Here is a 26031-nt window from a genome sequence, read left to right on the forward strand (position 1 = left end):
GGCTGCTTTTAACCAGCCTTCAAAGAGGGCAGGAAGGCGGAGCCGGGGCCAGGCTGTGACTTCAGCCCTGCCCCAAGCCACAGGGACCACAGGCAGCGCGTGGGCCAAGCTGTGATGTGTCAGGCAGGGCTGCCTTCCACGCAGCACAGGCAGCGCTGCCTTCGCCAAGGTGCAGCCTCGAAACTGCCCCAGGGCGATGGGCTTGAGGTAAGCAGAAATGTGGGGCTCGCTCAGCTGTGCAGTGAGCAGGCAGGCAGCAGGGGGAAACTCATCCCGTTGGTATTCTGCGCCAGGCAGCGCCAGCTGCCGAGGATCGGAAGCAGGGGAGGCTCCGGGGCGCTGGGTTTGCTTCGTACCTGAGAGCTCCAGGCTGGACCCGGGGTGTTTCCCTGCCAACACGAGTTCAGCTGGTTGAGGCAGAGTGTGGGCACTCTGCCTGCTTCCTCCAGACTGCTCCTGCCTCCTTGGGCACTTTCAGGTGGCACCTGGGACAGGAAAACGTCAGGAGCTTTGGAATTCCACCCACTGGAGGCCCTGGCTGGTTTGGTCTCTGCGTGGGTAGGAGATTCCAGGCAGCCTGTACCAGAACAAGAGGACACAGTCTCAGGCTGCACCAGGGGAGGTTTAGGTTGGATGTTAGGAAGAAGCTCTACACAGAGAGAGTGATTGCCCATTGGGATGTGCTGCCTGGGGAGGTGGTGGAGTCACCATCACTGGAGGTGTTCAGGAGGAGACTTGATGGGGTGCTTGGTGCCATGGGTTAGTTGATCAGGTGGTGTTGGCTGATAGGTTGGACTGGATGATCACAAAGGCCTTTTCCAACCTGATTAATTTCATTTCTCCTCCCTTCTCTTCTCTTCTCTTCTCTTCTCTTCTCTTCTCTTCTCTTCTCTTCTCTTCTCTTCTCTTCTCTTCTCTTCTCTTCTCTTCTCTTCTCTTCTCTTCTCTTCTCTTCTCTTCTCTTCTCTTCTCTTCTCCCTTCCCTTCCCTTCCCTTCCCTTCCCTTCCCTTCCCTTCCCTTCCCTTCCCTTCCCTTCCCTTCCCTTCCCTTCCCTTCCCTTCCCTTCCCTTCCCTTCCCTTCCCTTCCCTTCCCTTCCCTTCCCTTCCCTTCCCTTCCCTTCCCTTCCCTTCCCTTCCCTTCCCTTCCCTTCCCTTCCCTTCCCTTCCCTTCCCTTCCCTTCCCTTCCCTTCCCTTCCCTTCCCTTCCCCAAACCTCTCCCAGGAGGAGAGGCTCACCAGGGCTGCTTTTGCAGCTGGGACATAGAGAGGGAACATGATGCCATCCCCTTGGCCATTGTCCTGGCACTAGGAGCTGTTCTCCCTAATAACAAGTGATAGGACAAGAGCAAATGGCCTCAGGTAGCACCAGGGCAGGTTTAGGTTGGATGTTAGAAGAATGTTCCTCACTTAAAGGGGTCTCAAACACTGGTACAGGCTGCCCAGGGAGGTGGTTGAATCACCATCCCTGGAGGAGTTTAAAAGATGCAGAGATGTGGTGCTGAGGGACATGGCTCAGCACCAGACTTGGAAGAATTAGAGGATGGTTGGGATTCAATGACCTCAGAGGTCTTTTCCAACCAAAACAGTTCATGGCTGGGAATGGTGGAGTGCACCACTCTGTTCTCTGGATGTTGGGGTTCATGGGGGTCTATCAACAGGCCTGAATGTTTTGGGGGGCTCTAGATCACAGAGGGTTTGCCTCAATAGTTACAGCAACTGGAGAGCAACAGCCAAAGAGCTTTCTGTGATGCACTGTGATCCACTGGTTCCTAAGCTGCACATCCCACACAAGACAAATCAGGGGGGCTCTCATCACTCTGTAACAGCTGTCCTGAATGTCCATGCCTACAGAAGCCAAACCAAGAAGGGGGAAGGGCCACTTCTCCTTCCTGAAGCTATTCTTGGTCGTTTCCACCAGTGTGCACCAGGGGTCAGCCATGTAGTTGAGGGATTCCTCACGGACTTCCAGGACCCCTGACACAGAATCATGGAGTCACAGAACTGTCAGGGCTGGAAGGGACCTCAAGGCTCAGCCAGTTCCCATCCCCCTGCCATGGCCAGGGACACCTCAGACTGCAGCAGGTTGCTCACAGCCACATCCAGCCTGGCTGCAAACACCTCCAGGGATGAGGCTGCCACCACCTCCCTGGGCAGCCTGTGCCAGGCTCTCACCACCCTCATGGGGAAGAATCATGGAATCATAGAATCAGTAAGGTTGGAGGAGACCTCAGAGCTCATCCAGTCCAACCTATAGTTTCATAGTTTCATAGTTTCATTCAGGGTTGGAAGGGACCACAAGGATCATCTAGTTCCAACCCCCCTGCCATGGGCAGGGACACCCCACACTAGATCAGGCTGGACAGAGCCTCATCCAGCCTGCTCTTAAACACCCCCAGGGACGGGGCCTCGACCACCTCCCTGGACAACCCATTCCAGGGTTTCACCACTCTCATGGTGAAGAACCTCCTCCTCACATCCAGCCTGAATCTCCCCACCTCCAGCTTCATTCCATTCCCCCTAGTCCTATCACTACCTGATATCCTGAGAAGTCCTTCCCCTGCCTTCCTGTAGGCCCCCTTCAGATACTGGAAGGCGACAATGAGGTCACCTCGGAGCCTTCTCTTCTGCAGACTGTACAGCCCCAACTCCTTCAGTCTGTCCTCATAGGAGAGGTGCTCCAGCCCTCTGATCATCCTCGTGGCCCTTCTCTGGACACGTTCCAGCACCTCCACATCCCTCTTGTAATAGGGGCTCCAGAACTGGACACAGTACTCCAGGTGGGGTCTCACCAGGGCTGAGTAGAGGGGGAGGATCACCTCCCTCGACCTGCTAGCCACACTTCTCCTGCTGCAGCCCAGGATCTGATTGGCTTTGCGGGCTGCAAGTGCACACTGAGAGCTCATGTTGAGCTTTTTGTCCACCAGCACCCCCAAGTCTCTCTCCTCAGGGCTACCCTCCAGCCAGTCACTGCCTAAAAAAAAAAAAACCTGACACCCAGCACCTCCTGACTACCAAACCATGGCTCCAAGTGCCACATCCAATCCCCTCCTGAACACCTGCAGCACTCCTTCCTGCTGCCGCATCGCCCTGGTGCTGGCAGGGGGGCCCCGAGCCGCGGCGGCGCCCGCCGGAACCTCGCTGCGGCGGAACCCTCGTGCCCCGGCGCGCGCGGCGCGGGAGCGCGGGGAGCCGTGGGCGGAGCCGGCAGCGGGGCGGGGCGGGGCGCGGAGCCGCGGAGCCGTGGCGGGAGCGGGCCCGGCGGGGCCCGGCCAGGCCAGCATGTACGCGGGGCTGCAGGAGCTGGGGGTGGCCAACGGCGAGGACCTGAAGGAGACGCTGACCAACTGCACCGAGCCGCTGAAGGCCATCGAGCAGTTCCAGGTGGGGCCGTGGAGGCGGGGCTGGGGCCGCAGGGTGCAGCGGCTGCAGGGTGCAGCGGCTGCGGGAAGGCCCGAGGTGGGGTCTGCTCTGTGGAGTCCTAAGCTCTTTTTGGCGTGCTTAGCCAGCACACGTCCGCAGGGCGAGGGCAGGGATCGGCCTCCCTGTACTCGGCACTAGTGAGGCCAGCCCTCAGCGGGTTCAGTTTCGGGGCCTCCACTAGAAGAAGGGCACTGAGGGGCTGGAGCGTGTCTAGGGGTGGCCAACAGAGCTGCGGAAGGCAGTGGGAAGCAGGGCTTGTAAGGGGCAGCAGAGGGGACTGAGGTTGCTTATTGTGGGGAAAGGAGGCTGAGGGAAGACCTCATTGCTCTCTACAGCTCCCTGAAAGGAGCCTGGGGCCAGGGTGAAGTTGGTCTCTTCTGCCAAAGAACAAGCGATGGGGCAAGAGGAAAATCCCAGGGGAGGTTTAGGTTGGGCATCCAGAGCAATCCTTCCCAAGAGGGGTTGTCAAGTCCTGGACAGGCTGCCCATGGCAGTGGTTGAATCCCCATCCCTAGAGGGGTTTCAGAGCTGTGTAGCTGAGGGATATGGTTTGGTGGTGACCTGGCAGTGCTGGGTTGGTAGTTCACAGGGTCGCAGGATGTCAGGGGTTGGAAGGGACCCAAAGACACCATCGAGTCCAAGCCCCTGCCAGAGCAGGACCGTACAGTCTAGCTCAGGTCATGCAGGAACACATCCAGATGGGGCTTGAAAGTCTCCAGAGAAGGAGACTGCACAACCTCTCTGGGGAGCCTGCTCCAGGGCTCTGTGACCCTTACAGTAAAGAACTTCCCCTTGTGTTGAGGTGGAACCTCCTGTGCTGCAGCTTGCATCCATTGCTCCTTGTCCTATCCCAGGGAGCAAGTGAGCAGAGCCTGTCCCCTTGCTCCTGCCCCCCAGCCCTCAGCTAGGGGGGTATTAAATCCCCTTTCAGTCTTCTCTTTCCCAAACTAAAAAGCCCCAGGCCCCTCAGCGTCTCCTCATAGGGCACATGCTCCAGTCCCCTAATGCTCCTCTTTGAACTCCATGATCTGAAAGGTCTCTTCCATCCCAAATGGTTCTGTGATTCTATGCCTTCAGCAGTCCCTGCTGTTGTTCACGAGCTGTTGGGGCTGGGTAACCTCACAGGCCTGTCCCTGCCTGCTCTTTGTGTTGGCAGACAGAGAATGGAGTCCTGCTGCCCTCGCTGCAGTCGGCCCTGCCCTTCCTGGACCTGCACGGCACGCCCCGGCTGGAGTTCCACCAGTCGGTCTTTGACGAGCTGAGGGAGAAGCTGCTGGAGAGGGTCTCTGCCATTGCCTTGGAAGGGAAGGTTGAGGAGAGGTTTGTTAGCAACTCTCTTGCTTGCTTGGGGTGACCTGGGAGCTTTGTGTGGAAGTTCATTGCAGTGGACAAGTGACTCCTGCAAAGGAAAGGGAGGTCCCTGGGAGATGAAGTGCCGCTGGCTTTGGGATGAGGCACTCTGGTGCTTCACTGTAACATGAGTCCTTGTGCCCTGTGCTCAGCACTGGTTAGGCCACACCTTGAGTCCTGTGTCCAGTTCTGGGCTCCTCAGTTTAAGAAGGACATTGAGACTCTTGTGTCTCACTTTCAAGTGAAGGACACTTCCAGAGAAGGACAACAAGGCTGGGGAGGGGGCTGGAGCACAGCCCTGTGAGGAGAGGCTGAGGGAGCTGGGGTTGCTTAGCCTGGAGAAGAGGAGGCTCGGGGGAGACCTTCTTGCTCTCTCCAACTCCCTGAAGGGAGGCTGTAGCCAGGTGGGGGTTGGTCTCTTCTCTCAGGTAACTAGCGCCAGAACAAGAGGACACAGTCTCAAGCTGTGCCAGGGGGAGGTTTAGGCTGGAGGTGAGGAGAAAGTTCTTCCCAGCAAGATACTGGCCATTGGAATGTGCTGCCCAGGGAGGTGGTGGAGTCCCCATCCCTGGAGGTGTTCAAGAGGGGATTGGATGTGGCACTTGGTGCCATGGTCTAGTAGTCATGAGGTGTTGGGTGACAGGTTGGACTTGATGATCTCTGAGGTCTTTTCCAACCTTGTTGATTCTGTGATTCTATGGCACTTAGTCTCTTGCTCTTAAATGTTCTCAGATACAAGAAGCTGGAAGATCTCCTGGAGAAGAGCTTTTCCCTGGTCAAGATGCCTTCCATACAGCCTGTGGTGATGTGTGTCATGAAGCACTTGCCCAAGGTAAAGCACTCCACTGGCTGGCCTGTTCCTTGACATCTCCTTTGTAGGCCTTCTCTTGGCTGTGCTGTCAGCTGGCTGCATGCTCCATCTGCAGATCTTCTGCCAGTTTATCCTTCACTGTTGGGAGCTGGCTGAGGATTCACTACACTCTTGTATCTGGTGACAACTTAGTAGACTAATTGAGAAAGCATTTTCACAATCAGCTGAGACTCTTTCCCTGTGGTATTCAATCCCTGCAGCTTCCTAAAAGCAGCCAAGCTCACCACAGCTGGTTTCAAACAGCCTATGACAAGTGGAAAATAAGAGTTGAAGAATGGAACTAGCAGTAGACAGGAGTGAAATTCAACCCTGTGAAACAAAACATCTCTAGGAGCAGCTCTTTTAAAGGCAGCACGTTGTGCTTTGGAGCCTCAGAGCAGCTGCTGGAATTTCTCTAAGCTACTGAGGTTTGAAACATCATCTCACATCTTAGCCTTATAGGTTTAAAGGGGGTTTAAAGGCAGTCTTAGGACTGGAACAGGTTGCCCAGGGAGGTGGTTGAGGCTCCATCCCTGGAGATGTTCAAGGTAAGACTGGATGAGGCCCTGGGCAGCCTGGGAGGATGTCCCTGCTGACTGCGGGGAGGTCAGACTGGATGACCTTTGGAGGTCCCTTCTGGCCTGGACCCTTCTATGACTCATGCCATGAGGCTGTGGTGCTGCCTGCTGGTTATGATTTAGAAGGTTTCTGTAGTCAGTTGTCATTACTTGGACAGGCAGGCAGCTGAGCTGCTCTTCACTACCCTGTTGGCCACAGGTCCCTGAGAAGAAGCTGAAGTTGGTGATGGCTGATAAGGATTTGTACAAAGCCTGTGCGGTGGAGGTGAAGCGCCAGATCTGGCAGGACAACCAGGCCCTCTTTGGTGATGAGGTATCTCCCCTGCTGAAGCAGTATATCCTGGAGAAAGAAAACATCCTCTTCAGCAATGACATTTCTGTCCTGCACAATTTCTTCAGCCCATCTCCCAAAACACGACGGCAAGGAGAGGTAAGGATGCGGCAGCCTCCTACAGCACGCTCGGGAGTGGAACTCACCAGCTGCCAGCCAGCAGCAGTGTCCACTTCCCCCACCCAGCTTGAGCTCTGGAGTTTGTTTGGCTACAGAAAGTGCTTGCAAGAAAGCACAGAATCATAGAGTTGTTTGGGTTGGAAGAGACCTCTAAGATCACAGAGTCCACCTGTCAACCCGACACCACCAGGGCCACTAAACCATGCCCCAAGGTGCTGTGGCCACATTTCTTGAACACCTCCAGGGATGGGGACTCCATCCTCTCCCTGGGCAGCCTGTGCCAATCACTGACCACTCTTGCAGCAATAATCTCCAACCTAACCCTCCCCTGGCACAATTTCAGTTTGCAGATGACACCAAGTTAGGAGCAGATGTTGGTCAGTTAGAGGATAGAAAGGCTCTGCAGAGGGACCTCGACAGACTGGACAGATGGACAGAGGCCAACAGGATGGCATTCAACAAGTCCAAGTGCCAGGGGCTGCACTTTGGCTATGGCAATCCCATGCAGAGCTACAGGCTGGGGTCAGAGTGGCTGAGAGCAGCCAGGCAGAGAGGGACCTGGGGGTGCTGATTGACAGCTGCCTGAACATGAGCCAGCAGTGTGCCCAGGTGGCCAAGAGGGCCAATGGCATCCTGGCCTGCATCAGGAACAGTGTGGCCAGCAGGAGCAGGGAAGTCATTGTGCCCTGTGCTCAGCACTGCTTAGGCCACACCTTGAGTCCTGTGTCCAGTTCTGAGCCCCTCAGTTTAGGAAGGACATTGAGAGACTTGAAGGTGTCCAGAGAAGGGCAAGAAAGCTGAGGAGGGGTCTGGAGCACAGCCCTGTGAGGAGAGGCTGAGGGAGCTGGGGTTGCTTAGCCTGGAGAAGAGGAGGCTCAGGGGAGACCTTCTTGCTCTCTCCAACTCCCTGCAGGGAGGTTGTAGCCAGGTGGGGGTTGGTCTCTTCTCCCAGGCAAGAAGCAGCAGAGCAAGAGGACACAATCTCAAGCTGTGCCAGGGGAGGTTTAGGCTGGAGGTGAGGAGAAAGTTCTTCACCGAGCGAGTCGTTCGTCATTGGGATGTGCTGCCCAGGGAGGTGGTGGAGTCCCCATCCCTGGAGGTGTTCCAGAGGGCATTGGATGTGGCACTTGGTGCCATGGTCTAGTCATGGGGTCTGTGTTGGTAGGTTGGACTCGATGATCTTTGAGGTCCTTTCCAACCTTAGTGATACTGTGAGACTCTGGTGCTGTGGGTTTCAGTGCTGGGTAGAGGTGGTGCTGAGGGCCATGGTTTGGCAGGAGGCTTGGTTGATGGTTGGATTTGATGATTTTAAAAGGCCTTTTCCAACCTAAACTATTGTGTGATTCTGGTGTCTGGTGTCCAGCAGGTCTAGGGAGGTTCTTCTCCCTCTCTACTCTGCCCTGGTGAGACCACATCTGGAATACTGTGTCCAGTTTTGGGCTCCCCAGTTCAAGAGAGACAGGGATCTGGTGGAGAGAGTCCAACAGAGAGCCACAAGGATGACTGGGGGACTTGTGCATCCCTGCTGTATAGAGAGACTGAGAGCCCTGGGGCTGTTTAGTCTGGAGAGGGGAAGGCTGAGAGGGGATCTGATCAATGGCTATCAATATCTGAGGGGTGGGGGGCAAGTGGAAGAGGCCAAGCTCTTTTGGGTGGTGCACAGGAATAAGCTATGGAACAATGGAGACAAACTTGAAGAGAGAAGGTTCCACCTCAACATGAGGAGAAACATCTTCACAGTGAAGGTGACAGAGCCCTGGAGCAGGCTGCCCAGAGAGGTTGGGGAGTCTCCTCTGGAGACTTTTCAAGAGCCATCTGGGTGTGTTCCTGTGTGACCTGCCCTGGGTGACCCTACTTTGGCTGGGAGTTGGACTCAATGATCTCTGGAGGTCCCTTCCAACCTCTCACATTCTGTGACTCTAAGAGAGCCTTTTGTTGCCATTTCTTCCTCTCTCATGATGACTGTGAAGGGTTTGGTGAGCACCTCCTGGTGCTGCTCTGGGGGAGCATCTCCTGGTGCTGCTCTGGGGGGGCATCTCCTGGTGCTGCTCTGGGGGAGCATCTCCTGGTGCTGCTCTGGGGGGGCATCTCTTGGTGCTGCTCTGGGGGGGCATCTCCTGGTGCTGCTCTGGGGGGGCATCTCCTGGTGCTGCTCTGGGGGGGCATCTCCTGGTGCTGCTCTGGGGGAGCACCTCTTGGGTCTTGCTCTGGGGGAGCACCTCTTGGGTCTTGCTCTGGGGGAGCATCTCTTGGTGCTGCTTTGGGGGAGCACCTCTTGGGTCTTGCTCTGGGGGAGCATCTCCTGGTGCTGCTCTGGGGGAGCATCTCCTGGTGCTGCTCTGGAGGAGCACCTCTTGGTGCTGCTCTGGGGGGGCATCTCCTGGTGCTGCTCTGGGGGAGCACCTCTTGGGTCTTCCTCTGGGGGAGCATCTCTTGGGTGTTGCTCTGGGGGAGCAGGAGTTCTCTTTTGGTGCTGACTGTGCTGTTTTTTTTCCCCCACTTGGGGGTTTAGGTGGTGCAGAAGCTGACCCAGATGATAGGGAAGAATGTGAAGCTGTATGACATGGTGCTGCAGTTCCTCAGGACCTTGTTCCTCCGCACCAGGAACGTTCACTACTGCACGCTGCGGGCGGAGCTCCTGATGTCGCTGCACGACCTGGAGATCAGTGAAATCTGCAATGTTGACCCCTGTCACAAGGTAGGAATCCTGTGGCACCCATGGGAGTCTTACTGGAGAATGGTTTGACCACTCCTCTGCATACCTCTGCCCTGCAGGCTCACAGGATGTTAGCTCTGCAGAGCTTCGGATCCAACCCCCCTGCCAGAGCAGGACCATAGGATCCAGCACAGGGCACACAGGAACACATCCAGATGGGGCTGGAAAGGCTCCAGAGAAGGAGACTCCACAACCTCTCTGAACAGCCTGCTTCAGGGCTCTGTGACCCTCACAGTAAAGTTCTTCCTCATGCTGAGATAGAACTGTAGTTTCCATTCATTGTCCCTTGTCGATGATCTTTGAGGTCTCTTCCACCCTTAGTGATACTGTGATACTATCACAGGGCACAAGGGAGCAGAGGCTGTCCCTGTCCCTTCAGTATTCAGTATTCCTAAGGTTGGAAGAGACCTCAAAGATCTCCTTCCTGACCCCCATCCCATAGATATTGATAGCCATTGATCAGATCCCCTCTCAGTCTTCTCCTCTCCAGACTAAACCCCAGGTCTCTCAGCCTTTCCTCATCAGGCAGTGCTCCAATCCCTTCGTCACCCTGGAAGCCCTCCCTTGGACTCTCTCAAGTAGATCCCTGTCCCTCTTGAACTGGGGAGCCCAGAACTGGACACAGGACTCAAGGTGTGGCCTAACCAAAGCAGAGTACAGGGCACAATGACCTCCCTGCTCCTGCTGGCCACACTCTTCCTGATGCAGGCCAGGATGCCCTTGGCCTTCTTGGCCACCAGGGCACACTGCTGGCTCATATTCAGGCAGCTGTCAATCAGCACCCCCAGGTCCCTCTCTGTTTGGCAGCTCTCAGCCACTCTGTCCCCAGCCTGTAGCTCTGCCTGGGGTTGCTGTGGCCAAAGTGCAGCTCCTGGCACTTGGACTTGTTGAATGCCATCCTGTTGGCCTCTGCCCATCTGTCCAGTCGGTTGAGGTCCCTCTGCAGAGCCTTTCTATCCTCTAACTGACCAACATCTGCTTCTAACTTGGTGATATGGCACCATTCACCACCACTCTCTGGGCTCAGCCTCCAGCCAGTTCCTAACCCAGCACAGAGAGCTGCTGTCCAAGCCTGGGGCTGACAGCTTGGCCAGGAGTTTGCTGTGTGGGACGGTGTCAAAGGCCTTGCTGAAGTCCAGGCAGATCTCTCTGTGAAGAGAGCAAAGACCTTGAATCCAAAACTCTTCTTACATCCCTTGGATCTTCAGGTGAAAACTTGACCTTGGTTAACCAGCAGCTTGTGTTCATTTCACAAGCCATAAGTCAGTGAAATTTAGGCTACCTGTGCAGTGTTAAAAACATCTCTGACCTGTGGAGAGGCTGAAAAACCTGCAGAGCATCAGCTAGCTCCAGGCTCTTAATCAAAGCTTCCCTCCCTGTTGTGCCTGGTCTGAGAAGCTCCAGCTGTCTGCAGACTGTGGGTAGCATTAAATCCTTCAGAGCTGGAATGAGAGATTCATGGATTCATAGAATGGTTTGGGTTGGAAGGGGACCTTAAAGAGCATCCAGTTCCACCCCCCTGCCATGGGCAGGGACACCTCCCACCAGCCCAGCTTGCTCAAGGCCTCATCCAGCCTGGCCTTGCACACCTCTAGGGAGGGGGTATCCATAGCATCCCTGGGCAGCCTGTGCCAGAGTCTCCCCACCCTCACTCTCAAGAATTTCTTCTTCATCTCCAGTCTAAATTTGCTTTCTTCCAGCTTCATAGAATCAATAAGGTTGGAAAAGACCTCAGAGATCATCAAGTCCAACCTGTCACCCAACACCTCCTGACAACTAAACCATAGCTCCAAGTGCCACATCCAATCCCCTCTTGAACACCTCCAGGGATGGGGACTCCACCACCTCCCTGGGCAGCACATTCCTGTGGCTAACAACTCTCTCTGGGCAGAACTTTCTCCTCACCTCCAGCCTAAACTTCAGTCCATTCCCTCTCATCCTCTCTATCACTTCTTCACTGTAAGAAAGCAAACTGTTTAAGTATGGAGTGGTGACAGATGTGCTGTCAATGTCACTCCAGCATCCTGTTACTGCTCCTTTTCCTGTGGTCAGCAGCACTCTGATCTGGAAGGAAGCCTTTTTCTCCTGAGTAAGGCTGCTGAGTTGTATGTCTGTTCAGTTTGCAGGGAACATGTCCTTGAGTGGGGATGTCACTGCATGTTTTTTTGATGCCTTTTGATCAAGGGCCCCAAAATAAGCATCCAGACAGTGACTGAATTAAAAAGGGCAGCTCTTCTTCAAGCTGAAAAGTCATTTGCAGCAACCTCCTTTTGCCACTGCAAGCAGTGAGTGCTGCAGGGAAAGGAAGCCAGGATGAAAGCATTTCAGGAACCCCAGCAGCTTGCTCTGGTTCTTTTTGGTAGCTGTTTTGACATGTTGTTTTCTGGAGAGGGAGAATCCTGATTCCAGGTCAGCTGAAACATTCATTTCCCTTCACTGGCTCTTTCCACCCTGATAATACAGCTCTAAGGCAGAAGTGCTTCCACCCTTCATATCCCCTCCTCGAGGGTAGCAGTGGCATTATAGTGGCTGAACTATCCCATAATGTTCTTGCAAAGTGCTTTGTCAGCTTCCTCCTTGTGCAGGTCTCCATGGCCTGGCTGTGCTGGGCAGTGGTGTGTTTGATACAGCTCTTCTTTAACTGCCAGGGAAGGGTGAAAGTGCAATGAGGTTAACTCACACTGGTATCTCTGACCTCCCTTTGGAGAGCTGAGCCCAGGCCAAGTTCATGAAGTCCAACAAGGCCAAGTGCAAGGCCCTGCACCTGGGTCAGGGCAATCCCAAGCACAAATCCAGGCTGGGTGAGGAGTGGCTCAAGAGCAGCCTGGAGGAGAAGGCCTTGGGGGTGTCAGTTGGTGACAAACTCCCCAGGAGCCAGCAGTGGTCCCTGGCAGCCCAGAGCCAGCTGAGTGCTGAGCTGCAGCCAGAGCAGGGAGAGCAGCAGCACAGGGAGGGGATTCTGCCCCTCTGCTCTGCTCTGCTCAGCCCCCACTTGCAGCACTGCCTCCAGCTCTGGGGCCCCCAGCACAAGAAGAACCTGGAGCTGCTGGAGAGGCTCCAGAGGAGGCCACAAAGATGATCAGAGGGCTGAGAACCTCCCCTGTGGGGACAGGCTGGGAGAGTTGGGGCTGTTCAGCCTGGAGAAGGCTCCAGAGAGATCTCAGAGCAGTCTTCCAGTACCTGAAGGGACTCCAGGAGAGCTGGGGAGGGACTTTGGCCAAGGGCTGGGAGTGCCAGGATGAGGCACAATGGCTTTGAGCTGGGAGAGGGGAGTTTGGTGCCATGGTCTAGTCATGAGGTCTGTGGTGCCGGGTTGGACTCGATGATCTTTGAGGTCTCTTCCAACCTTAGTGGTGCTGTGAGACTGTGATGTGGAGCTCCCTGGGGCCTGTTCTCTCGCTGCTGTGTGGTTTGTTGCTGTTTCACCAAGCTGCTCTTGAAGCTTTCTCCTTTCTCCTGGCAGTTCACCTGGTGCCTTGATGCTTGCATCCGGGAGAAGTTTGTGGACAACAAGCGAGCTCGGGAGCTGCAGGGCTTCCTGGATGGAGTGAAGAAAGGGCAGGAGCAAGTCCTGGGGTAAGGCCTTTGGGCTGCTTAGTGAGCAGCTGGGCTCCTGGCAGTCACATCTCCTGGGGGCAGGAGTTGGTCTGTTAGAGGGTGGGAGAGCTCTGCAGAGGGACATTGCCAGGCTGGCCAGAGGCACCCAGTGCCTCATCAGCCGTCCCAGGAGTCAGGCAGGTTGGTGTCCCTGCAGGGGCTAAATGCAGGCAGTGCCAACAGCAAACTCCCAATGCAGAGGGAATCCCACAAACCTTGTGGAGTTTTCATAGAATTACAGAATTCATGAAATCATAGAATTCATGGCTGGAGGCTGAGCCCAGAGAGTGGTGGTGAAAGGTGCCACAGCCAGCTGGCAGCCAGGCACCAGTGGTGTGCCCCAGGGAGCAGTGCTGGGCCTCAGCCTGTTCAATAATCTTCACTGATCATCTGGATGAGGGGATTGAGTCTATCAGCAGTAAATGTGCAGATGACAGCAAGCTGGGGGCAGGAGTTGATCTGTTAGAGGGTAAGAGAGGTGGTTGAGGCCCTGTCCCTGGAGGTGTTTAAGGCCAGGCTGGATGAGGCTCTGGCCAGGCTGACCTAGTGTGGGGTGTCCCTGCCCATGGCAGGGGGGTTGGAACTGGCTGATCCTTGTGGTCCCTTCCAGCCCTGACTGATACTGTGATGCTATGATACACTGCAGCTGGCTGTGGAGCTCTGAGGCAGGGTTGGGTGTCTGACCTCTTTGATTCTTGCCTCTCAGGGACTTGTCCATGATCCTGTGTGATCCCTTTGCCATTAACACCTTAGCCTTGAGTACCATAAGGCACCTGCAAGACCTGGTTGGGCAGGACACCTTACCCAGGGTGAGTGTCACAGCTTGTGTGCCTGATCCCAGCCAATCTGCTGTGCAGAGCCTTCAGCAGCAGAGGGCTGGCCCTGGGACAGGAGTAGGATTAGGTTCCCAAATGCATGTGTAAGTTGAGCTATGGGGAATGTGACACTCCCTTGCCCACTGCAGCACACCCCTTCGAGCTCTGCTGGATGTTCTGGAGCCCTCTGCGTTGCCACCAAAGCCTTTGCCTGGCTCATCCCATCCCAACAGCTCCTCCCAGGGGTTTGCCTGACAGCAGCAGGCACAGGAGGGGCAGGGGATTGGTTTACACCGTTCTGCTCTGTTGGTGCAGCACAATGCAGAGCCTGCAGGCAGTGTCTGCAGGAGGTGCTTGGATGTTCAGCTCACAGGTGAGCTGTTAGCTGCTTTTATCCCTGAGCTGGGTAAAGCTTCTTGATGGGTTGGATAACTTCCTCAGGACAGTTTAAGACTGCAAATGGCTTTGGTTGCAGGCCCTAACATAAACCAAGCCAAACCAGCCCCTCCTTGTCATCCTTACTCTCTTCTCCCTGTACTGAGGTGGCTTGGTCTGCCCTCTCCCACCTTGCATTTCAATGCACTCCTTTCAAACAGCTGCACTCAGCTCAGCTGCTCACTTCTGGCCTCAGCAGAGGGTGTCCCAAACCCCCTAAGCCCTCAGGTGTGTCTGTTACTTGACACCCCCCCCAACCTGAGGAGTCAGTTGTCAGTGAAACTGGAGAGCTGAATTTCTGAGCAGCCTGGGCTAAAGCTGCTTGATCCAGGAGAGCTCTGGACACAGCCCTCCCCTCCCAGCTAAACCTCTCCAAGGTGCAGCTGCTGGAAGATGGAAATAGCTTTGTTTCTTCTCCTCCTCTTCACCCTTGAGGAAAGCCCAGATCTGCTGCTGCTCCTCAGGATGCTGTCCTTGGGCCAGGGGGCCTGGGACATGATTGACAGCCAAGTCTTCAAGGAACCCAAACTGGTGAGTCACTCTCCTTCCCAGAGCCAGGCACAGCTCAGCACCTGCAGGCTGGTTTGGCATTGCACTGCATCCCTGATTCAGTGCTGCTTCTGCACTCCTCTCCTCAGAGGCACTCTGGGAGTGGCCACACAGCAGCAGCTCCAGCAGCTGAGCTGGGAGCTTCCCTTGCCTGCTAGCTGCTTTTATTTTCTCCCTCCTCTTTTCCCCCCTCTCCCTCCTCTTTTCCCCCCTCTCCCTCCTCTTTTCCCCACTCTCCCTCCTCTTTTCCCCCCTCTCCCTCCTCTTTTCCCCCCCTCTCCCTCCTCTTTTCCCCCCTCTCCCTCCTCTTTTCCCCCCTCTCCCTCCTCTTTTCCCCCCTCTCCCTCCTCCTTCCCCCCTCTCCCTCCTCCTTTCCCCCCTCTCCCTCCTCCTTTCCCCCCTCTCCCTCCTCCTTTCCCCCCTCTCCCTCCTCCTTTCCCCCCTCTCCCTCCTCCTTTCCCCCCCTCCCTCCTCCTTTCCCCCCTCTCCCTCCTCCTTTCCCCCCCTCTCCCTCCTCCTTTCCCCCCTCTCCCTCCTCCTTTCCCCCCTCTCCCTCCTCCTTTCCCCCCTCTCCCTCCTCCTTTCCCCCCTCTCCCTCCTCCTTTCCCCCCTCTCCCTCCTCCTTTCCCCCCTCTCCCTCCTCCTTTCCCCCCCTCTCCCTCCTCCTTTCCCCCCTCTCCCTCCTCCTTTCCCCTCCTCTGGAGGTGTTTAGGAAGAGCCTGGATGAGGCACTTGGTGCCATGGTTGAGTTGATCAGCTGGTGCTGGCTGAGAGGTTGCACTTGATGATCTCAAAGGTCTTCTCCAACCTGCTTAACTCTGTGTTCTACTAACTCTGGCAGCAGTGCTGCAGCTTTGCACTGACACAACAAGTGCTTTGCCCTGCCACATTCCTGCTGTGGCCACAGCCAGCTGCAATCCTTCCATGCTTTGGAAATACCTGGCCCAGCATTACCTCAGAACCCCAGTGTGGTGGGGACTGGAAGGGACCTCTGGAGCTCACCCAGTCCAAGCCCTGCTCCAGCAGGGCACCCACAGCAGCTTGCCCAGGGCCACAGTGGCCAGGGGGGGTTGGAAGCTCTCCAGAGAAGGAGACTCCACAACCTGCTCCAAGCCTCCAGCAGCCTCACAGCAAAGTTTTGCCTTGTGCCTGGGTGTAATGTTTCCTGATTGCCAATGGAAAGGAATTATGCAGGAGTTTTAACTAGACCTAGGTGCCTGAAGGTTGGAGATCCCCACTGTGAGCTGAGGCTCCCCATATTGCCTCACCATTTGTTACCTGTGGTGCTCTAGGACCATTCCTGGGCATGCACTGACTGTGGCCTCTCAGTCTAAGAAAGATGCTGAGCTGCTGGAAGGTGTCCAGAGAAGGGCAGCAAGGCTGGGGAGGGGTCTGGAGCACAGCCCTGTGAGGAGAGGCTGAGGGAGCTGGGGTTGCTTAGCTGGAGAAGAGGAGGTTCAGGGGAGACCTTCTTGCTCTCTCCAACTCCCTGCAGGGAGGTTGGAGCCAGGTGGGGGTTGGGCTCTTCTCCCAGGCACCCAGCCCCAGAACAAGAGGACACAGTCTCAAGCTGTGCCAGGGGAGGTTTAGGCTGGAGGTGAGGAGAAAGTTCTTCCCAGCAAGAGAGATTGGCCATGGGAATGTGCTGCCTGGGGAGGTGGTGGAGTCCCCATCCCTGGAGGTGTTTAGCAAGAGCCTGGCTGAGGCCCTTGGTGCCATGGCTGAGTTGATCAGATGGTGCTGGCTGATAGGTTGGACTGGATGATCTCTGAGGTCTTTTCCAGCCTGCTCAATTCTGTGATTCTGTGACTGATGGAAGCATTTTTCTTCTCCCTCTGTTCTTGGATGCCTCTAAGGAAGCTGAGTTGATCACCAGGTTCCTGCCCATGCTGATGTCCTTTGTGGTGGACGACCACACATTCAACGTCGATCAGAAGCTGCCCTCAGAGGAGAAGGGGCCAGTTCCCTACCCCAGCACCATTCCTGAAGCTTTCACCAAGTAGGTGCCTGCCTCCCCACCTCTGTACCTCCAGTCTGCTTGCCAGAGCTACGCAGCCAGGAGCCAGCCAGCACTGACAGGAGGAGCACTGCAGCTGCTAGCATGAAGGCTTAGGCCTGGCTCAGCAAGCCAGAGCTGTGCCTTCAGCAGGAGAGGTTTCCACCATGACTGCTCAGAGCTTATCTGAAGAGAGGTTGTAGCCAGGAAGGGGTTGGTCTCTTCTCCCAGGCAAGCAGCACCAGAACAAGAGGACACAGTCTCAAGCTGTGCCAGGGGAGGTTTAGGCTGGAGGTGAGGAGAAAGTTCTTCCCAGAGAGAGTTGTTAGCCATTGGGATGTGCTGCCCAGGGAGGTGGTGGAGTCCCCATCCCTGGAGGTGTTCAAAAGGGGATTGGATGTGGCACTTGGTGCCATGGTTTAGTTGTCAGGAGGTGTTGGGTGCCAGCTTGGACTTGATGATCTCTGAGGTCCTTTCCAACCTGGTTAATTCTATTCCCTTCTGTTCTATCTGACAGACATTGGAGGTGTTAACTCTTCCCTAGAGCCAGCTGACAGCCAGTAGCTCTGGTGTGTGCTCAGATCCAGTATGTTCCTGGGCATTAATGCCTGTTCAAGAGGGGATTGGATGTGGCACTTGGAGCCATGGTTTAGTTGTCATGAGGTGTTGGGTTATAGGTTGGACTTGATGATCTCTGAGGTCTTTTCCAACCTCATTGACTCTATGATTCTCTATGACTCTTTTCCAACCTTGTTGATTCTATGATTCTACCTTCCAAAGATAATATTTCAGCGGGCTGCAGAACCTCCCCTGTGAGCACAGGCTGAGAGTTGGGGCTGTGCAGCCTGGAGAAGAGAAGGCTCCAGGCAGACCTCAGAGCAGCCTTCCAATATTTGATAGAGGATTACAGGAGAGCTGGGAGGGACAAAGGCAGCTGGTGACAGGACAGAGGGAATGGCTTCAAACTGGATGAAGCTGGATTGAGATTAGACATGAGGAAGATTCCTCCCCATGAGGATGATGAGACTCTGGCACAGGCTGCCCAGGGAGGCTGTGGATGCTCCTTCCCTGGAGGTGTTGAAGGCCAGGCTGGATGAGGCCTGGAGCAAGCTGGGCTGGGGGGAGGTATCACAGTCTCACAGTATAACTGAGGTTGGAAAGGACCTCGAGGATCATCAAGTCCAACCTACCAACACAGACCTCATGACTAGACCATGGCTCCAAGTGCCTCATCCAATCCCCTCTTGAACACCTCCAGGGATGGGGACTCCACCACCTCCCTGGGCAGCACATCCCAATGACGAACGACTCGCTCGGAGAAGAACTTCCTCCTCACCGCGAGTCTAAACTTCCCCTGGCACAGCTTGAGACTGTGTCCTCTTGTTCTGGTGCTGGGTGCCTGGGAGAAGAGACCAACCCCCACCTGGCTACAATCACCTTTCAGGTAGTTGTAGAGGGCAATGAGGTCTCCCCTGAGCCTCCTCTTCTCCAGGCTAAGCAACCCCAGCTCCCTCAGCCTCTCCTCACAGGGCTGTGCTCCAGACCCCTCCCCAGCTTTCTTGCCCTTCTCTGGACACCTTCAAGTCTCTCAATGTCCTTCTTAAACTGAGGAGCTCAGAACTGGACCCAGGACTCAAGGTGTGGCCTCAGCAGTGCTGAGCACAGGGCACAAGGACTTCCCTGCTCCTGCTGGCCACACTGTTCCTGATGCAGGCCAGGATGCCATTGACTTTCTTGGCCCCCTGGGCACACTGCTGGCCCAGGAGATCAGGTTGGTCAGGCAGGACCTGCCCTTCCTAAATCCATGCTGGCTGGGCCTGAGCCCTTGGCCATCCTTCAGGTGCAGTTATTGCCCCCAGGATAATCTGCTCCATCACTTTCCCTGGCACTGAGGTCAGGCTGCCAGGCCTGGAGTTTCCAGGTTCCTCCATCCAGCCCTTCCTGTGGATGGGGACCACACTGGCCAGTTTCAGTCACCTGGGACCTCTCCAGTGAGGCAGGACTGGAGGAAAATGATGGAGAGTGGCCTGGCCAGCTCATCTGCCAGCTCTCTCAGCACCCTAGGGTGGATCCCATCCAGTCCCACGGACTTGTGAGTGTCCAAGTGGCTCAGCCTTTGGGGAAGCAAAAGCACAACAGCCCTGGACTTGGGTTCCTTTTGGGGTGCTTGCCTGCCTTCTAGAACCCATTTTGAGGGAGCACTTCTGTCAGTCATGCTATTAGAAATGCTCAAATCCAACTGTCTGGAGAATAGGAACAGGGCTGGGGAGGAGCAGCTGAGGGAGCTGGGGGTGTTCAGCCTGGAGAAGAGGAGGCTGAGAGAGACCTCCTTGCTCTCTACTGCTCCCTGGAAGGAGGCTGGAGCCAGGTGGGGGTTGGTCTCTTCTCCCTGGTGACAAGCACTAGGACAAGAGGAAATGGCCTCAGGTTGCACCAGAGAAGGTTTAGGTTGGACATGAGAGGAAACTTCTTCACTGAAAGGATTCTCCAGCACTGGAACAGGCTGCCCAGGGAGGGGCTGGGAGGTGTCCAGAGAAGGGCCAGGAGGAGGACAGGCTGAGGGAGTTGGGGCTGTGCAGTCTGGAGAAGAGAAGGCTCTGAGGGGGCTTCAAGAAAGCTGCTGAGGGACTTCTTAGGGGCTTGGGTAGTGATAGAGCTGGGGGGGAGTGGATCCAAGCTAGAGGAGGGGAGATTTAGATTAGATATTAGGAAGGAGTTCTTCCCCAGGAGGGTGGTGAGAGCCTGGCACAGGTTGCCCAGGGAGGTGGTGGAAGCCTCATGCCTGGAGGTGTTTGCAGCCAGGCTGGATGTGGCTGTGAGCAACCTGCTGCAGTGTGAGGTGTCCCTGCAGCCACTGCTGTAGCTGCTTGATTGTGATCCAACTGTGTTTGAAACCCTCTTAAACTGATCAGATCTGCTTGCACTCCCTTGATGCAGTGCCTTTGCTTCTGCCCTGACAGGTTCTTGCAGGAGAACAGAATAGCCTGTGAGATTGGGCTCTACTACATCCTCCACATCACTAAGCAGAGGAACAAAAATGCTTTCCTCAGGCTGCTGCCAGCACTGGGTAAGTTTTGATCTCATCTTCTATGCTGCAGCCTGTACTGGGCACCCAGGGGCAAGTAAAGCCTGGGCTGGACAGTGCTTGCAGAGGCAAAGGTCTAATGTGACAGGGTCACAGAGCCACAGAATTGGTTAGGTTGGAGGAGACCTTTCAGATCATCCAGGCCAAGCCTTAGCCCAGCACTGCCAGCTCACCACAGCATCACATCTGCAGGGCTGTGAAAAGAGGGATGGGGACTCCACCACTGCCCTGGGCAGTCTCTTCCAGGGCTTGACAGCCATTTGGGGAAGAAGTTGTTCCTCATGTCCAACCTAAACCTCCCCTGGGGCACCTGGAGGCTGCTTCCTCTTGTCCTCTCTCTTGTTCCTTGGGAGAGCCCAGCCCCTACCTGGCTCCAGCCTCCTCTCAGGGAGCTGCAGAGAGCAATGAGGTCTCCCTCAGCCTCCTCTTCTCCAGACTAAACACCTCTCCCTCAGCTGCTCCTCCCCAGCCCTCTTCTCCAGACCCTTCCCCAGCTTGGTTGCCCTTTTCTGGGCCTGCTCTAGCACCTCAATAATGTTCTGCCTTTGGATCCTCTGTGACTGAATTGTGAGGCCCTGCAGAAGGGATTGGTTTTGTCTGCCTTCAGGACACTCTTCTGCTGATCTGGGAATGTAGGGACAGTGGCTGCAGGGCAGTAGCTGCCAGGATCAGAGGCTGTCCCAGCAGTGAGTTTGGTTGAGAACTGTCTGGAATGAAGCCCCCTCCCTGGAGGTGTTCAAGGCCAGACTGGATGAGGCCTTGAGCAGCCTGGGCTGGTGGGAGGTGGCTGTGGCTGTGGCAGGAGGCTTGGAACTGGTTGGTCTTTAAGGTCCCTTCCAAGGCAAACCATTGTGTGACTCTCTGAATCCCAGCCAAAACCAGGACACAGTTAGGGAGTGCAGCTCCCAGGAGTGGCAGTGGGAATTCCCTTCCCACTCCCCCCAGCTCCTTGCAGCCTTTGCTGAGTGATCAGCTTATTTCCAGGGGGGAGGCTGCACTGTGAGTGATTTGAGGCTGCTCACTGCAGGGCCTGAGGAGATCTTGGAGCTGGATGTGATCAGGTAGTGATAGGACCAGGGGGAATGGAATGAAGCTGGAGGCCAGCAGGGCAAGGGAGGTGATTCTCCCCCTCTGCTCAGCTCTGGGGAGACCCCACCTGGAGTACTGCCTCCAGTTCTGGAGCCCCTATGACAAGAGGGATCTGGAGGTGCTGGAAGGTGTCCAGAGCAGGGCCAGGAGGATGAGCAGAGGGCTGGAGCTGCTCTGCTGTGAGGACAGACTGAAGGAGTTGGGGCTGTTCAGTCTGCAGAAGAGAAGGCTCCCAGGTGACCTCATTGTGGCCTTCCAGGATCTGAAGGGGGCTACAGGAAGGCTGGGGAGGGACTGCTCAGGATCTCAGGCAGTGATAGGACTAGGGGGAATGGAATGAAGCTGGAGGTGGGGAGATTGAGGCTGGAGGTGAGAAGGAAGTTCTTCCCCATGAGAGTGGTGAAGCCCTGGACTGGGTTGTCCAGGGAGGTGGTTGAGGCCCTGTCCCTGGAGGTGTTTAAGGCCAGGCTGGATGAGGCTCTGGCCAGGCTGATCTAGTGTGGGGTGTCCCTGCCCATGGCAGGGGGGTTGGAACTGGCTGATCCTTGTGGTCCCTTCCAACCCTGACTGATTCTGTGATACTATGTGGATGGTGGAGAAGGATTGTAGGGGGCTTTGTGACCTTGGCAGGAGCAAGCTGCTCTGTGACTTCAGCCTTGGTGGAGCCCTGGGTTTCCTACACACCTTTCTCACCTCTCTGCTCCTAACCTTTTATGTCTGAAAGATCCATGCCCAAGCTCCCTGTTTTAAAGGCAAATCTCACCTGCAGTGTTCAGCTGGAGCATCTGCTGGGTGGGCAGGTTTGGGCCCCTCCTTGTCAGCCTCTTTCCTTTCCATGTTGTGCAGTTGAGACCTTCAGTGACTTGGCCTTCAGTGACATCTTTCTGCACCTGCTTACTGGGAACCTGACCCTGCTGGGGGATGAATTTGCACTGGAGGAGTTCTGCACCAGTCTCTTTGATGGCTTCTTTCTCACTGCTTGCTCAAGGTAAATCTGCTTTTCCTTGGGGGGGGAAAGGAGTTCACAGGATGGCTGGGAGAGGCTTTCCCTGCTTGGAGCTGTAACCTCTTCACACAGAGTGGAACTCTTAACCTCCTGCTGAGTTTTGTTGTCTTCTGTGAGCAAGTAGTTTACAAGCAAAATAACTAGAGGTACATGAGGAATTGTTCCCTGAGCTGTAGGTCATTATTCCTGAGCTGGATGATGAAGAGTGCCAGTTTCATGTTCTTTCAACCACATCTGTAGGTAGAAGCAATTACAGATCCTCAGCAGAAACATGGCTCAGAGCAGCTGCTCTTGGTGCTTCAGCAGCTGCTGGCTCCAAGGAGGCTCAGGAGGGTGCTGACAGAGCCTGCAGAGCTGCAGCTTCCCTTCAAATCCATCTGCATGTCCACTGTGAGGGCTGAAATCTGCTCTGCCCTGGCTCTGTGGTGGCTGCATTGCCACTTGTCACAGCATCACAGAATGCCAGGTTGGGAGGGACCACCCAAGGAGCATCTGCTCCAACCTTTCTAGGTCACAGTCAAGCTGAAATGAGCTGGCCCAGCACCCTGGCCAGATGAGCCTTAAGCTGTCCAGGGGAGGGGACTCCACTGCTTGCAGCTGCCCCAGACAGTCTCCCTCATGCCTTGCAGCAGCTCTGGACATGAAGAGCTGACTGCAGCTCGTGGCAGTGCCAGCTGCACATAGCAAATGGGATTGGATCTGTTCCTTCTGCCCAGTCAGTGTGGCTCAGCTGCTGGCCTGCAGAGCAGACCTGACCTCCCAGGGCTTCCCCAAAAGGGGGGCACCACAGAATGCCAGCCTGGAAGGGACCTCCAAGGAGCATCTGCTCCAACCTATCCTGACTTGGCTCAGTTGGTAGTGCATAAGACCCTTCATGGGAAGGTCCTGAGTTCAAACCTTTCTAGGTCACAGCAGAGTTGCAGTGAGCTGGCTCAGCACCCTGGCAAGATGAGTCTTGAGCTGCCCAGTGGAGAGGACTCCACAGCTGCCCAGTGGAGAGGACTCCACTGCTGCCCTTGGGAGATGATTCCAGTCTCCAGCTGTGCTCAAGGGCAAACATTTCCTTCTGGAGCCCACTGGGACTCTCCCCAGCAGGAGCTTGTCCCCATCTCCCCTTGGCTTCTCCCTGGGACTCCTTGTGGAGAGGGAGTCTCCATCCTCCTGGCAGCCACCCTTGCTGTCCTGCTCCATGGCAGTAAGGTCTCCCCTAAGCCTTCTCCAGGCTGACCAAGCCCAGCTCTCAGGCTGTGCTCAGGAGAGCTGCTGTTCAGGCTCAGCACCATGTTCTACAGCTGCTGCTTCCTCCACACATACAGAGGGACAAACTGCCTCCTGCATGTGCCCAGTGCTTGCCCAGCAGAGCCCAGCTGCTGCCATGTGCTGTGGCCTGCACTTGACATCTCTCCCTCCTTCCTCACACTCTCTGCAGTTAATCCCCAGCCCCTGAGTGATGACATCAGTTCTGCCAAGGCCAAGGCAGGCTGAGCACTTTTGTAGCACCCAGGCTGCAGGCCTCAGGGTGGGTTGGAGAAGGAGAACAAAGCTGAGGGTCTGTGTGTGTGGGACCTGTCCTGGCACTGCTGCTGCAGCCTTCCCCTCCTCAGGCTGCTGCTGGGTCAGAGCAGTTCCCCTGCTTTCACATTGCTCTCCTGCAGGAAGGAGAATGTCCACAGACATGTGCTCAGGCTGCTGCTGCATCTGCATCACAAAGTGGCCCCTGCCAAGCTAGAGTCTCTCCAGAAGGCTTTGGAACCCACCAAGCAGGTAGGGAGGGGAGCCTGAGGGCAGGCACACAAAAGCTGCTTAATGGAACAGGGGCTCTGCTTTCCAGGTGTACCAAGCTGGGTCTTAACTGTCTTGGGGCTTCCTCTTCCTGTGTGAAATCACACAGGGTGATTGGATGGGATCACAGAATCATGGGATGCTGTGGGTTGGAAGGCACCTTCAGAGGTCATTGAGTCCAACCCCCTGGCACAGCAGGGTCACCCAGGGCAGGACACACTTCCAGGTGACTCTTGAAAAGACTCCAGAGAAGGAGACTCCAACAACCTCTCTGGGCAGCCTGCTCCAGGCCTCCAGCAGCCTCACACCAAAGAAGTTCCTCCTCATGCTGAGGTGGAACCTCCTTGGTTCCAGCTTGTACCCCTTGGTCCTTGTCCCATCACTGGGCACCACCCAAAAGAGCCTGGCCCCTTCATCCTGACCCCCAGCCCTCAGCTAGTGATAGACATTGATCAGTTCCCCTCTCAGCCTTCTCTTCTCCAGACTAACCAGCCCCAGGGCTCAGCCTTTCCTCCTCACACAGCTGTTCAGTCCCTTCATCAGTCCCTTCAGCACTGCTCAGGCCACACCTTGAGTCCTGTGTCCAGTTCTGGGCCCCTCAGGTTAGGAAAGAGGTTGAGCTGCTGGAAGGTGTCCAGAGAAGGGCAACAAAGCTGGGGAGGGGTCTGGAGCACAGCCCTGGGAGGAGAGGCTGAGGGAGCTGGGGTTGCTTAGCCTGGAGAAGAGGAGGCTCAGGGGAGACCTTCTTGCTCTCTGCAACTCCCTGAAGGGAGGTTGTAGCCAGGTGGGGGTTGGTCTCTTCTCCCAGGCAAGCAGCAGCAGAACAAGAGGACACAGTCTCAAGCTGTGCCAGGGGAGGTTCAGGCTGGAGGTGAGGAAGAAATTCTTCCCAGCAAGAGAGATTGGCCATGGGAATGTGCTGCCCAGGGAGGTGGTGGAGTCCCCATCCCTGGAGGTGTTTAGGAAGAGCCTGGCTGAGGCCCTTGGTGCCATGGTTGAGTTGATCAGATGGTGCTGGGTGATAGGTTGGACTGGATGATCTCTGAGGTCTCTTCCAGCCTGCTTAATTCTAATTTTAACTCTGCCCTTTCCTATCCCATCCCTATCCCTTTCCTATCCCATCCGTATCCCATCCCTATCCTATCCCATCCCTATCCCATCCCTATCCCTTTCCTATCCCATCCCTATCCCATCCCTATCCCAATCCTACCCTTACCCCACCCTTACCCTACCCTATCCCAATCCCATCCCATCATCCTCGTAGCCTCCTTTGGCTCTCTCCAGCAGATCTCTGTCCTGAGCTGTGGAGCCCAGCCCCAGCCACACCATTCCAGCGGCGGTCTCAGCAGGACAGAGCAGAGGGTGGGGGGCAGAGGCATGGTTGCTAGCAGCAGCTAGCAGGCCTGCAGTCTGACTGTGGTGTTTGTCTCCCCCCTTGTGCAGAGTGGGGAGGCTGTGAAGGAGCTTCACACCCAGCTGAGCGAGAAGCTGGAGCTCCGCAAGCCCAGCCCGGCCCAGCCGCCCGAGCCGCCCTCCATGGAGCTGCCCTTGCCCGCCGTGCCCACCCCGGCCTCACGCTGAGCCCTGCCTGCCCTCTCCAGAGACACACAGGGCTTCACCCGCTGCTCAGCAGCCTGAGGACCCTGCTCTGCCTTCCAAGTGTCTCTGCCTGCCTGCTGGAAGCAGCAGCACAAGCCACTGAAGCTCCTGCAGGGTCGCCCTGCTGGCTGCAGCCGGTTGGCCGGCTCTGGCTGCAGTGCGCTGCGGAGGTTTTGCTTCTCTTGCAGTTAGCTGAGTGTCTCCTTCTGCTGCCACTGAAAATCTGACTGGACTCTGGGGTTGGGTGGGTGGGTTGGTTGGTTTTCCAAAAGAAAATGTGTGTTTCTAAGCTTGGCCTCTTGTGGTTTGATCCTCAAAGAGCTGATCAAGGAGTGCTTGACTCACTGAAGTGGGGAGACACTGGGACAGGCTGTGGCTGCTCCCTCCCTGGAGGTATTCAAGGCCAGGCTGGATGAAGCCTTGGGCAAGCTGGGCTGGTGGGAGGTGTCCCTGCCCATGGCAGGGGGTTGGAACTTGAATGATCTTGAAGGTTCCTTCCCACCCAAAGCATTCTGTGATTCCTTGTGGAACTTCATGCATCACAGACCCCCAGAAACATTCAGGTTGGAAGAGACCTTCAGGTTCACCAACTCCACCCCAGAACCCTACTCCACAAGGCTCACCCCTAAACCATGGCCCCAAGCACCACATCCCAATGACCATCCAGGGTTGGTGGCTCCACCACCTCCCTGGGCAGCACATTCCAGTGACT

At 55.9% G+C, this 26031-nt stretch overlaps 1 protein-coding gene across 1 annotated transcript; it reads left to right on the top strand.

Moving 5' to 3' along the window:
* The first annotated feature begins 3223 nt into the window (after positions 1-3223).
* On the top strand, positions 3224-25554 carry NELFB (negative elongation factor complex member B). The gene is made up of 13 exons (XM_068164089.1): positions 3224-3382; positions 4578-4741; positions 5504-5603; positions 6399-6629; positions 9163-9348; positions 12830-12942; positions 13670-13772; positions 14649-14744; positions 16619-16761; positions 19719-19825; positions 21779-21920; positions 23594-23702; positions 25164-25554. The coding sequence occupies exons 1-13, from the start codon at positions 3281-3283 to the stop codon at positions 25299-25301; spliced, it is 1734 nt and encodes a 577-aa protein (XP_068020190.1). The 5' UTR covers positions 3224-3280; the 3' UTR covers positions 25302-25554.
* Positions 25555-26031: the final 477 nt, after the last annotated feature.

Source organism: Melanerpes formicivorus, unplaced genomic scaffold, assembly GCF_026170545.1.
Source record: "Melanerpes formicivorus ecotype bairdi unplaced genomic scaffold, bMelFor1.0.p_v2 SCAF_77, whole genome shotgun sequence".
Lineage (NCBI taxonomy): Eukaryota > Metazoa > Chordata > Aves > Piciformes > Picidae > Melanerpes > Melanerpes formicivorus.

Coding starts and splice junctions, on each gene's coding strand:
- NELFB (XM_068164089.1), top strand. CDS start 3,281: ATGTACGCGGGGCTGCAGGAGCTGGGGGTGGCCAACGGCGAGGACCTG. Junction 5,604..6,398: donor TCATGAAGCACTTGCCCAAG/GTAAAGCACTCC, acceptor TGTTGGCCACAG/GTCCCTGAGAAGAAGCTGAA. Junction 19,826..21,778: donor CAGGCTGCTGCCAGCACTGG/GTAAGTTTTGAT, acceptor CATGTTGTGCAG/TTGAGACCTTCAGTGACTTG.